This window comes from Capsaspora owczarzaki, assembly GCF_000151315.2.
Source record: "Capsaspora owczarzaki ATCC 30864 unplaced genomic scaffold supercont2.3, whole genome shotgun sequence".
Taxonomy (NCBI): Eukaryota; class Filasterea; order Ministeriida; family Capsasporidae; genus Capsaspora; species Capsaspora owczarzaki.
Genome location: NW_011887294.1, coordinates 1,091,043 through 1,103,523, shown reverse-complemented (window position 1 = coordinate 1,103,523; position 12,481 = coordinate 1,091,043). Strand labels below are relative to the sequence as shown.

At 53.4% G+C, this 12,481-nt stretch overlaps 4 protein-coding genes across 4 annotated transcripts; 3 read left to right on the top strand and 1 right to left on the bottom strand.

Annotated features, from left to right (window-relative positions):
- Positions 1 to 45: 45 nt before the first annotated feature.
- CAOG_02332 (hypothetical protein) lies at positions 46 to 2,900 on the top strand. The gene is made up of 5 exons (XM_004349032.2): positions 46 to 67; positions 875 to 1,343; positions 1,484 to 1,674; positions 1,782 to 2,104; positions 2,242 to 2,900. Exons 2-5 carry the CDS (start codon positions 957 to 959, stop codon positions 2,793 to 2,795), a joined length of 1,455 nt encoding a protein of 484 aa, XP_004349082.1. The 5' UTR covers positions 46 to 67; positions 875 to 956; the 3' UTR covers positions 2,796 to 2,900.
- A 222-nt stretch (positions 2,901 to 3,122) lies between these two features.
- Positions 3,123 to 8,843, top strand: CAOG_02331 (hypothetical protein). Its single transcript, XM_004349031.2, has 11 exons — positions 3,123 to 3,145; positions 3,830 to 5,387; positions 5,496 to 5,996; positions 6,139 to 6,420; positions 6,540 to 6,716; positions 6,822 to 7,031; positions 7,124 to 7,171; positions 7,249 to 8,100; positions 8,218 to 8,325; positions 8,427 to 8,559; positions 8,655 to 8,843. Exons 2-11 carry the CDS (start codon positions 3,873 to 3,875, stop codon positions 8,720 to 8,722), a joined length of 3,894 nt encoding a protein of 1,297 aa, XP_004349081.2. The 5' UTR covers positions 3,123 to 3,145; positions 3,830 to 3,872; the 3' UTR covers positions 8,723 to 8,843.
- Positions 8,844 to 8,943: 100 nt separating this feature from the next.
- On the top strand, positions 8,944 to 10,487 carry CAOG_02330 (hypothetical protein). Its single transcript, XM_004349030.2, has one exon. The coding sequence runs from the start codon at positions 9,058 to 9,060 to the stop codon at positions 10,183 to 10,185; it is 1,128 nt and encodes a 375-aa protein (XP_004349080.1). The 5' UTR covers positions 8,944 to 9,057; the 3' UTR covers positions 10,186 to 10,487.
- On the bottom strand, positions 10,449 to 11,944 carry CAOG_02329 (GTP-binding protein yptV3). The gene is made up of 5 exons (XM_004349029.2): positions 11,756 to 11,944; positions 11,305 to 11,366; positions 11,140 to 11,212; positions 10,902 to 11,020; positions 10,449 to 10,808 (listed from the first exon to the last, which is right to left on the bottom strand). The coding sequence occupies exons 1-5, from the start codon at positions 11,883 to 11,885 to the stop codon at positions 10,575 to 10,577; spliced, it is 618 nt and encodes a 205-aa protein (XP_004349079.1). The 5' UTR covers positions 11,886 to 11,944; the 3' UTR covers positions 10,449 to 10,574.
- Positions 11,945 to 12,481: the final 537 nt, after the last annotated feature.

Sequence of the window (12,481 nt, the reverse complement as noted above, 5' to 3'; positions counted from 1 at the left end):
AATCGCAATATGATTTTTCATCACTCACTCACTCCTCATTTTTTTTTCTTTTGTCATTGTTGTAATTGTAAGTCGATCATCATCATTACTGTTGAGATTGTGATTGTTGGTCTGCGTTTGGTCGAACGACCCACAACAACAAGCAACAACAACACAAACCACAACAAAAGCAATCCGCCGTTCCACTTTCCTGCTCTCTTTCTCTCTCTCTCAGCCTCTCTCAGTCTCTCAGTCTCTGGCATTGTCACTCCCACTTCTGCGGGTTGCTCTTTGCTTGCTTGCGTCGTCGTCGTCGTCGTCGTCGTCGTCGTCGTCGTTCCGTTGGGTTCGTTTTGACCCAAAACCAAAACCAAAACCAAACAAAACCACCGCTAAAACCCCAATCGCCGCTCGTTCTCTCTCTCTCGCTCGCTCTTTCTATCTCTCTCTCTCTCTCTCTCTTTCTATCTCGCTGTTGCTGCCACTGTGGCGCAGTGCGACTGAGTGTGGCTGTGAGTGTGCAGCGTCGTGAGTGCGAACAACAAAGTCGGTTCGGCGGGATTTTCTTCAAGTTGAATTTTTTTTATGTTTAAATTTTAAAATTCGTTCGTTCTTTTAGCTTTTGGCTGAACGAACGGATGGTTTGGGCGCTGAGGGTTGGCTGAGCCTTGTAAACGAGTCACGGATGTCGTTGTCTTTGCGATGCACAAAAAACGCCGCAGCCATCAGACGAACGCTTCATCGCACACATCGAAAACTAGTAAATGTCTGAGAATCTGACTTGCGCGCGAGCCGTCGGATACTCATGTCTCAACTCCTATAATAAATCACAAATCACCCTCCACCTCTCACTGCTTGATCATTTCTTGCTTTCTCGCACAATTCCATTGCACAGATTGTTCCCGTCGCAAACCGCCAAAGCATCGTCAATCCCAGCTCGAGAAACAAACCTTTGACCTCAAAAAAACAAAACAACCATGTCGTTATCCCCAACCGGAAGCCAAGCAATCATCACAAACGAAAAGGCTGCGCGGCGCTCGTCGTCGTCTCTGCTCAAGGGCGCAACGACAGACTCGATTGTCAACGACGCCTACGTGCGCATCCATCGTCCGCTGTCGCGCCCGGCCATTGACATGAACGACATTGTGATTGTGTCGCTGACCAGCGTCAAGCTCAACCGCCTGTACTCGACCTCGGTCGTCCGAGTGCCTGGTCGACGCAGCGGTGTCATTGTCACGTCCATCAACGGCCAGGAGCAGACCATTGGCTGGCGCAAGTTCATCAAGCAAGACTCTGAAGTGTTCCGCCACCCCCAAATATTGTACTTTGGTCGTCTGGGCAAGAACAACCCCTTGCCAACCAAAGTAAGCAGAGTTTTGTAGGCGGGGACTTTTTGCTTTTTGTTTGGATGCGGTTTTCTGGTGGTTGTTGCTGTTGCTGCTGCTTCGTGTCATGGCCAGCTTCTTTGCCATTAAGTGTGCACTCACTTGATTTGCAATGGCAGGTCATTGTGATGGAGACTGACTCGGAAATTGCGCAAAAGGCGCTCGAGGCCAGCAAAACCATGTTTCAGGGCTTGGGTGCAGTCGGCAGCATCGTGCCAGGTGTCGGCTCCCAGATCTCGCGCGGCTTTGACGTAGCGACGGCGCTGGCAGAGAATCTTGCCGGTCTTGTCCTGGATGATCTGGAGCTCCGGTAAATTTGGCCGCTTGCTTGGTGGCTCGATTTTCATGTTCATTGGCAGTGTTTGTTTGCTTGTCGCTCACTCGTTCTCCGCCGCTCTTGACACGTCGCACAATCAGATTCGACGGTGCTTTGGGTGAGTTTGACAGCTCGGGCATTCTGGTGCACGAAGGAGACCACCATGTGAGTCGCTTCTCGACCATGGTCCAGTCGCCCAAGGCCGTGACCCCAAAGTTGCAAAAGAGCATGTCGTCAGAAGACTTGGCTTCGAAGGATCTCTTCTCGCCCGACGCTGACTTTGACATCCAAGTCACCCTCAAGCTCGAAAGGCTCCCTCGCAGCTCCCGACCGCCCTTCACCGTTGCGATTGTTCTCTCGGCCATCCAGCTCAACCTGCCCGGACTGCGCAAGCCCTTGGCGAACAAGCAAAACCAAATCCTTTGTACGTGAATTCGTGGAGACTGATGAGTAGATTGCAAGAGCAAGGGCACTGACTGTTGTGATTGTTTGTTTGTTTGTTTTGTGCGTCTCTCTCTCTCTCCCCCTCCCCTCCCCCACCTCCGACACCCACGCTTGCAGCGTTTGATGTGACGTTCGGCGCAGGCAAGCTGAGCAGCACGTATGACTTCGAAGCGCCGCTGCTGAACGGCAAAGCCCGCGCGGGCGACGTGTTTGGCATTGACAACAAGGTGCTGTACCTTGGCCCCTGGGGCGAGGGTCTGCCGTTCAATGCGAGCGCCACCGTGCTGAAACGCAAGCACTTGCTGTACATGGATGGCTTGTTGCAGAAAGCCAGCGCGTTCGGCACTGGTTTTGTTGCGCCCGAGCATGCCGAAGACGTCGGCACCTATGTTTCAAAGGGCGTGCAAGGTGTGCGCTCTGTTGTGGGCCAGTACTTGCGAGGCGCAAAGCCAATCGACCTGCAATCCGGTGTCATGCTGCTCGATCACGAGTCGGACGACAAATTCACGCTGCGCTCCAACACGAGCGTTGCCAGTCGCTCTGTCGACTTTGACACGCCGTTCTCGATGGTGCTGAGCAACGCCAACGCACACACGCAGGTCGATCAGAAGGCCGGCAACAATCTTCTCGAGGTGATTGTTCATCTTGAAGTTCGCCGCCTTCTGAACTAGCTGCTTTTGTGCTTTCTCTTCTTCTTGTCTAGAGTTGCTATCAACGTATTTTCCTGTTCTTGTTTGCTGTGATCGTTTTTGCAATGTTTGTTTGTTGCAGCGGAGCTTTTTTTTTTTTTTTTTTTTTTTTCGTGACAATTTTTATGTTTTTATGTTTGTTTTTTTTTTTTTATGTTTGTTTGTTTGTTTGTTTTTTGTTTTATTTTGATTTTGTATTATTTTGTTCGCGATCTCCACGCGTGTTCAGCGTCAGTGCCTCGGGTTGATGGCTTACCACTGAAGCCACTGTTTGACTGAACTGCCTGACCCCCTTTGAGTCAAGCCATCAGTCAGTCCATCTTTCCCCCAAAGTATGATGGTTGGAAACAGCGAGTTTTCATCTTGCTGCGATTTTGCGTCGCTTGCTTCGTCCATCTGGTTGCTCCTTATTGTGGTTCTACGCCTTTATCATTGCCCACCCCCGAACTTGTGAATGAGACCTGCGCAGACGCTGCGTGGGCAAGAGTGAAGCAGCTGCTTACAGTGTGCCACAATGCTCACTGTAGTCAATCCACTGTCATCGCCCTTCTGAGCTTGTTCCCCCCGACTTGCCTCCATTTCACGAGAGACAGCCATCGCTTGCACTTCCTACTTGAATGCGCCTGCAACGCTCTTCGCCGCGCTAACTGTCCGCGTTGAAGGCAGCAGCTAAAAAAAAAAAAAAAAAAAAAAAAAATTGGCGGATTTGGAAGGCGAAACCCATCGCTTCATCAAACCGCGCAATTTCGCCTTCCCTTCCCTTCCCTTCCCCTACAGCCGTCAGCTGAGCGTGTGACCAGTCACTGCGATTTCACACGCTGCGTGCTCGTGATCAGCTGCGCACTCCAGCAACAGGGCGCAACAACGTTTCATCGCCTTTTTTATTTTTATAATTCTTGTCTTTTTTTTTTTTTTTTTTTTTTTTCATTCATTCATTCAACCAGCACTGATCACCAACAGCAAGCTCACTGTTTCCTTGTGTTATTTTTCTTTGCTTACTCCCCTTTTGTTCGTAGCAGCGGTCAACATTCTCCGTCGCCCCGTCCGTCCGTCGTCCAAATGGCGTCTGCAGTCGAGGAGTGGCTGAAGGGCCTCAAGCTCGAAAAGTACCTGTCCAATTTCGTGGATAATGGCTACGACGACATGTCCTTCCTCAGTAGCATGAGCCCGGAGGACCTCGACGACATTGGCATCACCCTGCCCGGCCACAAGAAGAAGCTGCTGCTCTCCCTCCAGAATGCGGCGACTGGCGGCGACGCAACAATGCCCGCTGCCCCTGCTCCTGCTCCTGCCTCTGCTCCTGCTCCTGCTCCTGCTCCTGCTCCTGCTCCTGCTCCTGCTCCTGCCCCTCCCAAACCAGAAGCAGCGACACCCAAACCAGAGGCGGCTGCTGTTGCTGCAGCACCCAAACCCGTCGCGCCCAAGCCAGCACCAGGCGCTGCGGCTGCACCAAAACCCACAGTCGCAACCAAGAAACCGCCGACTTCGCCGCCGTCCAGCGCTGAATCGCCCTCAACCCCCGACACAACCGGCGACGCCTCGACACCGAAACCCGTGGCTCCCAAGCCAGCGGGTGCTGTCGCCCCGAAGCCAGCTGCCGCCCCGAAACCTGGTGCGCCAAAGCCAGCCACCGAACCCGGCATTCCGATCAAACCGAAGCCCGCTGCAGCTGCAACAACGGCATCTGAAGCTGCCATTCCAATCAAGCCCAAGCCCAGCGCTGCTGCTGCTGCTGCTGCTGCTGCTACTCCTGCTGCCACCCCGAAACCATTCGGCGCATTGAAACCAACACCCGTTGCCAAACCAACATCGCCGCCGACCGATTCTGCCGCAGCCCCAGCGCTAACGCCAAAGCCACTGAAGCCAACCCCAGGAGCTCCAAAGCCCGAGACTGCGGCTGCGCCTGCTCCAAAGCAGGTGGCACAAGAATCTCCGGCTGCTGCTGCTTCTACTGCTGCTGTCTCCCCGGCCCCTGCTCCTGCTGCAGCGCCTGGCAAAATCAATGCGGCCAAAATCTTTGGAACGGCGCCTCCGCCCATGCCAAAGTCGGCTGCAGAAGCGAAACCAAAAGTGCAGGCCGCGCCCGTTGTCGAGGTTGCGGTTCCCAAGCCCGACATTCCGAGCCCGGAACCTGCTCTTTCGCCCAAAGGAGCTACGGCATTGCCCACGCTGGACGAGCTATTGGCAGGCGCCACTTTCACGCCAAGCGATGATGAAGACGACGATTTCACCCCTGCACCCGTGGCAAGGCCTCCCCCGCAGCCGCCATCGTACATGCCGTCCATTGACGTTGACGATCTGCTGACTGGTGCATTTGCCGCCAAGGCTGAGACCTCGCCTGCGCCCGCACTCGGTCCAAAGCCCGGTGCCGCACCAGCCCTGGGTCCCCGTCCCCAAGCCGCAGCAGCCGTTCCTGCTGCCGCCAAGCCCACTCCTAAGCCTGCTGTAGAGCAAGCTCCTGCCCCAAAAGCTATTTCGGCTCCAAAAGCGCCAGCTGTGCGGCAATCCGTTGGATTCGGCATGCTTGACGACATGCTTGGAAACATGCTTGAGGATCTTGACGCACTTCAATCGGTACGTTCGCCACTTGATTCACCCGATTGCTCGTTCGTGTTTTGCTCGTTTTTTTTTATTTTTTTTTATTTTTAACTGTGCTTGGTTTTGTGGTTGTGGTTGTGATAGGACGTGGAGTTCAAGATCAGCAGCGCCCCGTCCATTCCCCCCAAAGCTATTCCCGTTGTCCAGTCGCCCTTGGCGGATGAAGACGAATCAAACTCTGCCTTCACAACCGACCTGGATAATTTGGATACCATGTTTGGGCTCGGTCCCGCGAGGCCGGTTTCCACATTTGCCTCGTCGTTTGCGTTGCCCACCGACCCTGAGAACGTGCGGATTGCAAAGACGCAGGCGGCGTCTATTTTGGAAGACACGACTGACAACGACCTCGACGCTCTGCTGGAAGACCTCGACATTGGCTACACGCCTTCCAAGCCAGCAGCTGCCGCAGCGCAATCCGGAAGTGTGGCCAGCAAGCTAGCCGTCGCCTCTCCAGTCGACATGTCTCCTGATGCTGCGTGGCGACGCCGAGCCACGATGGAACTGACCGCGGAGGAGGCACGGGTGCGAAAGGAAGAAAAGATCAAGATTGCCATGCAAAAGATGGCTGAGGCCAGCATTGTCAAGGTAGGCACGAGTGTGCATTTTGTTTGGTGTTGCTTGCATGAGTGCAACGACGCAATCATTCGTCTTGGTCTCTTGTGGAATTGGTCTTGCGGTGTGCTTCTACCATGACCATTCACTCTGATTGTCGCTTGAACGCGCGCAGCTCGTTATCAAAGTCTACATGGACGGTGGCAACGCAAAGACTGTGGCCGTCGATTCGACCATGACTGCTCGGCAAGTGTGTCAGATTATTGTCCAAAAGAACCGACTCGAGGAGAGCGCTACTTGGAGCCTTGTCGAAAACACCCCCAAGCTGCACTTGGATCGAATGCTGGAAGACCACGAGAAGGTCATTGAAGTGCAACAGAAGTGGGGACGAGAGTCGGACAACATTTGGGTCTTGCGCAACATTCCTGACAAGTATCGCATTATTTCGCCGATGACGGTGAGTTTGGTTTTTTGTTTTTTTTGCTCCGAGCGGCTGGATGATGGATGCTTGTGCAATGCTGTGAACTTACATTGTCCATCCTTGTCGGAATCATTTGTGCTTGACGGTGGTGATAGAGCTGGGCACCACCTGTCATTGAACTAGAGGCCATTTTGAACGTTCGCAAAAGCTCGTCGGCCATTTCCGCCAAAAGCCTCAATCTGGGCAAACTCAAGGACCAGTTTCAAGGCTGGAAGAAAAAGTCTGTGGTGCTTCGCCTTTCTGGCATTTACGTTCGCAAGAGCGACTCCAAGGTAAGATTGGGGGTGAATAGAACATCGAATGTGCTGGTACAGTCTGTGTTCTCATGACGCTTTTGTTCCTTTTTTTGTTCACCTCTTCCTCATTTCCTCTTGCAGACTTCGCGCGATTTGACGAGCTTTGTGTCATTTGTCGATCACGAGCTGTGCGTGGGCAACAACCACCGCAAGTTCTTGAAAGCACCGACGGACTATTGTCTGTGCTTGAGGCCTGCTGGAGAGTACCGGTCGCTCGATGACGTGAAGAGCATTTGCTTTGACACTGAAGAGAGCTTCAATCTGTGGATGGCAGCCATTCGCGTTGCTCGGGTAAGGTCATGGTAGCCTGTTTTTTTTTGGGGGGGGTTAGAATTTTCGTGACTGCCTTCGTCTGACTGCTCCTCCGCTCTCCTCTGCCGCAGTTTGATGACGCCATCCAAGCAAACTTTTCATCTCTGAATCTGGCGACGGTATGTAGCATAAGAGACGACGGGGAGAACTGGTGGAAACATTCGTTTTCTCACTTGGCGAGGTTTTGCCCTCTTAGTCCTCCGAGTCGAACGCTCTGCCAGCCGATATGCTCGCCATGCTTGGCCCTGCGAAAAAGCCGGCTCCTGTAGCACCGGCAAGCGCTGGAAGCATCAGCTCCAGCCGCCTCGGATCCATGGACGAGTTGAGGACTGTTGGTCTTGACTCGGACGTTGCCGTCAAGCGCAAAAACTCGCTGGATTCCAACCTAGCTCTCGGTTCGAGCGACTATGATCACTCGCTTCCTGCTGGCCTCGGCCCCAGCGGCGCGAACGCGTTCTCGAGCGAAGCGGCTCCACCCAAGCCAAAGGCTGTGCCCAAGTTTGCGTTGCCCGGAATGTCCGGCATGAGTGCTCCCAAGCCTGCGACGGACCATTCAGATACTCCCGAGTTGCCTGCCAGACCTCTGAAAAACACTGCGCCACAAGACGACGAAAGCAACATGTACTCTGTGCTGCCAAGGCCGGCCAATGCGGAAGCCCCGCCGCCAATCCTCCCTCCCAAACCTGGAGCGCGCAAGCCCATGCTCCCTTCGCCAGAAGCCGCGAGCATTTATGATACCGTTGGCCCGCGTCCTCCTGCCGCTGCCGAGGATGCTCCGCCAACGCTGCCGCCGAAGGCTGCCAAACCGACTCCTCCGGCACCAACGTCGCCGCCCAGTCGTGCTCGGCATGGTGCAGCGAGTGCTCAGAATGCAGCTCTTGCCTCTGCAATCATGGGCGGAATGAACAAGGGCGGTGCGACGGCTGCGCAGCCGCAGACCCAACCCGCCACCTCGCCTCCCACCTCTCCCCCGCAGTCTCCTCCGCCCAATCGCGCCGCCGCAGCCCGCTACAAGACTGCTGGTGGTGGCAATGATGCTGCACAAGCGGTAAAGAATTGGTTTTTGATGCTTTTGAGGATTGTGCGATTTTTTTGCACAAAAGTGCACCTGTTCACTCATGGCGTTCTTTTGCTGATTTGTTTGTATTTGGGGGGTGCCTGATAGCAACAACGCTACATCAACTGGCTCATCAAGCACTGCCCAAGCGCTGCTCCGATTTCAAACCTCTACTCTACCATTGCAAACGGCGTTGTCATGCTGCAGGCTCTAGAGGTGCGGCTTTCTTGTTGTGGTTTGTGTGTGTTTTCTGCGCTCGACATTCTTTTTGTGCTCACCCCTTTTGCTCTGTTTGGGGTTTTTTGTTTCCTGTTTAGAACGCTTCGGGCATGGCAGCACCAAAGTATAACAGGAGTCCCTCCTTCCCGATCGATTTTCGTGAAAATTGGGGTGCTTTGGTCGTTTTCATGGAGTCCTTGGGCTTGGACACCGACGACCTGGATGTAGAGGGTAAGTTTTGTGCTCGTACAAGAGAACGTATTCGTGTCTGCGTGATGATCTGACGGTGGTCGCGCGTTTGTTGTTTGTTGTTTGTTCAATCGTAGCTCTTGAGAAGGGTATCGCTAAGGAAACTGCCAACATGTTTGGCATCATTATGTCCCAGTATTCCTAACGTACTGGCTGTTGTCTGATCCGTTTTGTTGTTTTGCTTTGAGCGTTGCATGCATTGTTCTTTTGAGTCTACTTTTTGAGTTTGTTCCCTTCGCAATCCACACGTTCTTTTTCATACTCCAGATCGGCGATTGTCAACTCGTGCTGCTCATGCTCATGATTCTTTTGGACTTTGATTATTTCCACTCCGAGCAAAAAAAAAAACGCAAACTCAGTCAGTTTCCAATTTGAAACCGTCCACGCAATCCACTTCAATCCTAGTGGAACTTAACTCGGAGGCTTTTCTTCACTTTCATTTTTTAGAACTGCATATCTCGTTGTCATTTTGACGCTGGCATGGGTGGCACACTGTCCTCAGAAGAGCAGTCGCCGCGCCCGCCGGTCGAGGAGACGTGCGAGTGCGGCAAGACTGCGGCGGAAGGCGGCTGCGTCGAGCCAAAGCCCGAGCTCGAGTACAACCCAAAGCTGCTCTCGTCGATCAAGACCTACCATCGCCACATCATTCTGTGCGACGGCCAGCTCGACTGGGTCTCCAAGATCCACAAGCAGAGCGGCAGCTTTGCTCAGGCGCTCGACGCGGAGATTTCCAAGCGCTCGGACGACTTGGCCAAACCGGGCCTGGTCGAGCTCGCGCGCGAGGCCGCCAAGAAGCTCGCCAAGCAAGAGAAGAAGCAGGCCAAGGCCGGCGCAGGCGAGGCAGCCGCGTCCAAGTCGAGCTCGTCGGCAGACGTGTCAGCAGCAAAGCAAAGCGGCGCAATCGCAGCGGCACCAGCACCACCTCAATCAGCACCAGGCAGCGATGGTGACGCAGTCGGCTTGCCATTGAATGCTAGTGCATCGACCAAGTCTGCTCAGGCGGATGACGTGACCCAGTCGACGTCCACCATCTCCACCGCATCATCGACGACAACAAGCACCACCGCGAACGTCACTGCCGATGCATCGTCGGAGGGCCGCCAGAGCGTGCCGCTCGTCACTGCGTGCAGCGAGCTCACAAAGGGCGACTTTGGCACGGATGTCATTGTCTATCCGGAAGGGATACGGTACCTTGGAGTCACGATTGAGCAGATTCCCGAATTTGTCGAGTACCAGGTGGTTCGCGGTGTGGTTGCGCAGAACATTCCCCACGAACCCGTGGACAAGCGCTATCTCGTGCTGGTTTGCACACACGGCACGCGCGACGCACGATGCGGACGCTCTGGTCCCCAGGTGATGGACAAGCTGGCCGAGCTGATGGCCGAGCGATCCATTGGCGACGACACGATCGCTGTGCGCGGCAGCTCGCATCTCGGCGGCCACAAGTATGCGGGCGTCGTTGTCGTCTATCCGCCAGGAGACTGGTACGGCATGCTTTCGGGGCGAAATGCCGACAAGTTGATTGACGCCTACCTCGAGCACCAACCAGAGTTGATATCCAAGAACTTCCGTGGTCGAATTGGCGGTGGCACCGAGCTTACGCTTTAAGCTCGTGTGTGTACCGTTCGCGAGGGGGCTGTGGTGTTTGGAGTGTGGAGCTGATAGCCTGTGTGGGATTTTTTTTTTGTTGTTGTTGTTTTTGGTTGTCACTTTTTGTTTTGTCGGTATCAGGTCATTCGCCTCCAACAGATGCTTCGCCTTCAGTTGCAAACATTGAGTGAAATGTGCACTATGTTGGCTGCGCGTTTGCATGGTTACGTTCAGTGAGCTGGTGCCAATAAAGGTGTTGAAATGTTGAATGTAAAAAAATGGTTGTTTTTGGCTTGTCTGAATTGGAATTTGTCTTGGGGAACGTGTACGGCCGTCGGAAACAATATCCAAGCACTTGTAATAATACAAAACAGAAGACCATGCAATTTGAAAATCGTGGAAAACTTCTAGCAATAACCGCAGCCTTGGTCCAGGGCGGGAGCTTCTTCTGCGCCTCCCAGCTGCACATTGTTTGTTGGGCCGGTGCGCCACAATGCAGGTGTGTCGTACATCTTCTGGACCAGCTCCTCAAATGCCTGCTCGACACCGACACGCGTTCGGGCGCTGCATTCGATAAAGAGCATTGAATGTCGCTGAGCAAACGCCAGTCCCTCTGCGCGCGACACTTGACGCTCCTCGGTCTGAAGATGGGTGTTGGGGAGGGGAAGGGTGGTGGGTGAGAAATCAAATTCCACAACGAGTGGCACAGCAGAGTGAAGAAGTCGGTGCGATACCTGATCAATCTTGTTGCCAATGAGCATTTTCACGACATCGTTTGTCGCGTACGTGTCGACCTCTGTGAGCCATGTATCCAGCGCCGTGTCAAATGTTTCGCGGCGGGTTACGTCGTAGACTGCTCCAAGGAACGGGAAAGATCAAGATAGGAGCAGTGTGAGCGAACGGGAAAAAAAAAAACGCCCAAAAAAAAAATCATTCGTTGCATTTGACTGCGTTGAGATAACATGCACGCACCGAAAATAACACCGTGAGCACCGCGATAGAAGCTGCTTGTCAGAGTGCGGAACCGCTCTTGTCCAGCCGTATCCTGATCACAGCATGAACATTGTACAAAGAGTGTGAGTTGTGAATCGAACAAACAAATGTTTCGCTTTCGTGATAACAAAAACGAGACCATACCCAGATGGTTAGCTTGATGGTGGTGTCATTGAGAAACATTTGCTTGACCTTGAAATCGACGCCTATGAGCAAACGACAAAGCGGGGACGCGTATGAGCGAGTAGTTGGTGGAAAACAGTGGAACAAAGCGCAAGTCCGCGGTTGTTTGCCAGCAGGGGCGCCGTCGAGTGAATGAACATTCGGTTCAAGTATAAGCGAGGACTGTGATAGGGTGCGGTGATAGTGCTGTAAGAGTGAAGTGATGCAGCGTAGAGGACGAGCTGATCGACTCTCTCTCAAACTTCACTCTGGCCTTCCACGGAAGACCAAGAAGCACTTCACTGCAATGACACAGACGCTATGCTATTGAAGGAGCGGGGGAGTGTCCAACTGGATGACGGGGGGGGGGGGAGAAACCCCATTGCAGCTTTGAACTGATGACGCTCCGAAGCACAACCGGCTGGAGACCTACCGATGGTGGCACTCAAGTCCTCGTCAAACACATTGTCAGTGAAGCGCATTATCAAGCTCGATTTGCCAGTGTTGGATTCGCCGACAAGCAGCAGCTTGAAGGTCGTCTCGCGTGGTGACGCTGCAGCCATTTTGCTTTCCAAAACCAACAAAGTGATGTCAACGTTGACAGTACTGTAGTATGAAGAAAGGAAGAGGAGTGTGCATGACTTGAAATTACAATGGTATTGAATCAAGGGATGAATGACAATAAGCGAGTGTATTTGGATCAGAACCAAGTACTGGAGAATTGCTGCCAATCTGCCAATCAAGCCAGGCCAGCACTGTTCGAAATACTACCGTGTACTCGACAACTCTGGAGACGGAACGCAACGCTGCCATTGTCATTGCAGAGATCATGCACTGGATGATCTTTTGGCTTGTACAAAGCGGCAACTTACCGTTTAAAGCCTCCTTGAACGCCCGCCAGCCCCCTCCCCCTCCCCCCGCTAGGAAGTCGACTTTTGTGCCGTAAGCAGCAAGAAGCTCAGCTTTCCGACTACATCAGACGTGTGGGGCAGTGCATCGAGCAGCTGGATCGGATGGAATCCACGAAAGCGAGCTTCGTCGGAATCCAACCATTGCCCTCACGCCTCCATGATGACATGACGCGGACAGCAGTCTGGATCTGGATTTGGATCTCGTCGTCTGGGATGGGAATCTTGGAAATCAAAGAAAGACGAAAGAA

Coding starts and splice junctions, on each gene's coding strand:
- CAOG_02329 (XM_004349029.2), bottom strand. CDS start 11,885: ATGGCTGCAGCGTCACCACGCGAGACGACCTTCAAGCTGCTGCTTGTC. Junction 11,213..11,304: donor CCATCAAGCTAACCATCTGG/GTATGGTCTCGT, acceptor TGCTGTGATCAG/GATACGGCTGGACAAGAGCG. Junction 10,809..10,901: donor TTGGCAACAAGATTGATCAG/GTATCGCACCGA, acceptor ACCCATCTTCAG/ACCGAGGAGCGTCAAGTGTC.
- CAOG_02330 (XM_004349030.2), top strand. CDS start 9,058: ATGGGTGGCACACTGTCCTCAGAAGAGCAGTCGCCGCGCCCGCCGGTC.
- CAOG_02332 (XM_004349032.2), top strand. CDS start 957: ATGTCGTTATCCCCAACCGGAAGCCAAGCAATCATCACAAACGAAAAG. Junction 1,675..1,781: donor CTGGATGATCTGGAGCTCCG/GTAAATTTGGCC, acceptor TCGCACAATCAG/ATTCGACGGTGCTTTGGGTG. Junction 2,105..2,241: donor CAAGCAAAACCAAATCCTTT/GTACGTGAATTC, acceptor CCACGCTTGCAG/CGTTTGATGTGACGTTCGGC.
- CAOG_02331 (XM_004349031.2), top strand. CDS start 3,873: ATGGCGTCTGCAGTCGAGGAGTGGCTGAAGGGCCTCAAGCTCGAAAAG. Junction 7,032..7,123: donor CAGCCATTCGCGTTGCTCGG/GTAAGGTCATGG, acceptor CCTCTGCCGCAG/TTTGATGACGCCATCCAAGC. Junction 7,172..7,248: donor CATCTCTGAATCTGGCGACG/GTATGTAGCATA, acceptor TTGCCCTCTTAG/TCCTCCGAGTCGAACGCTCT.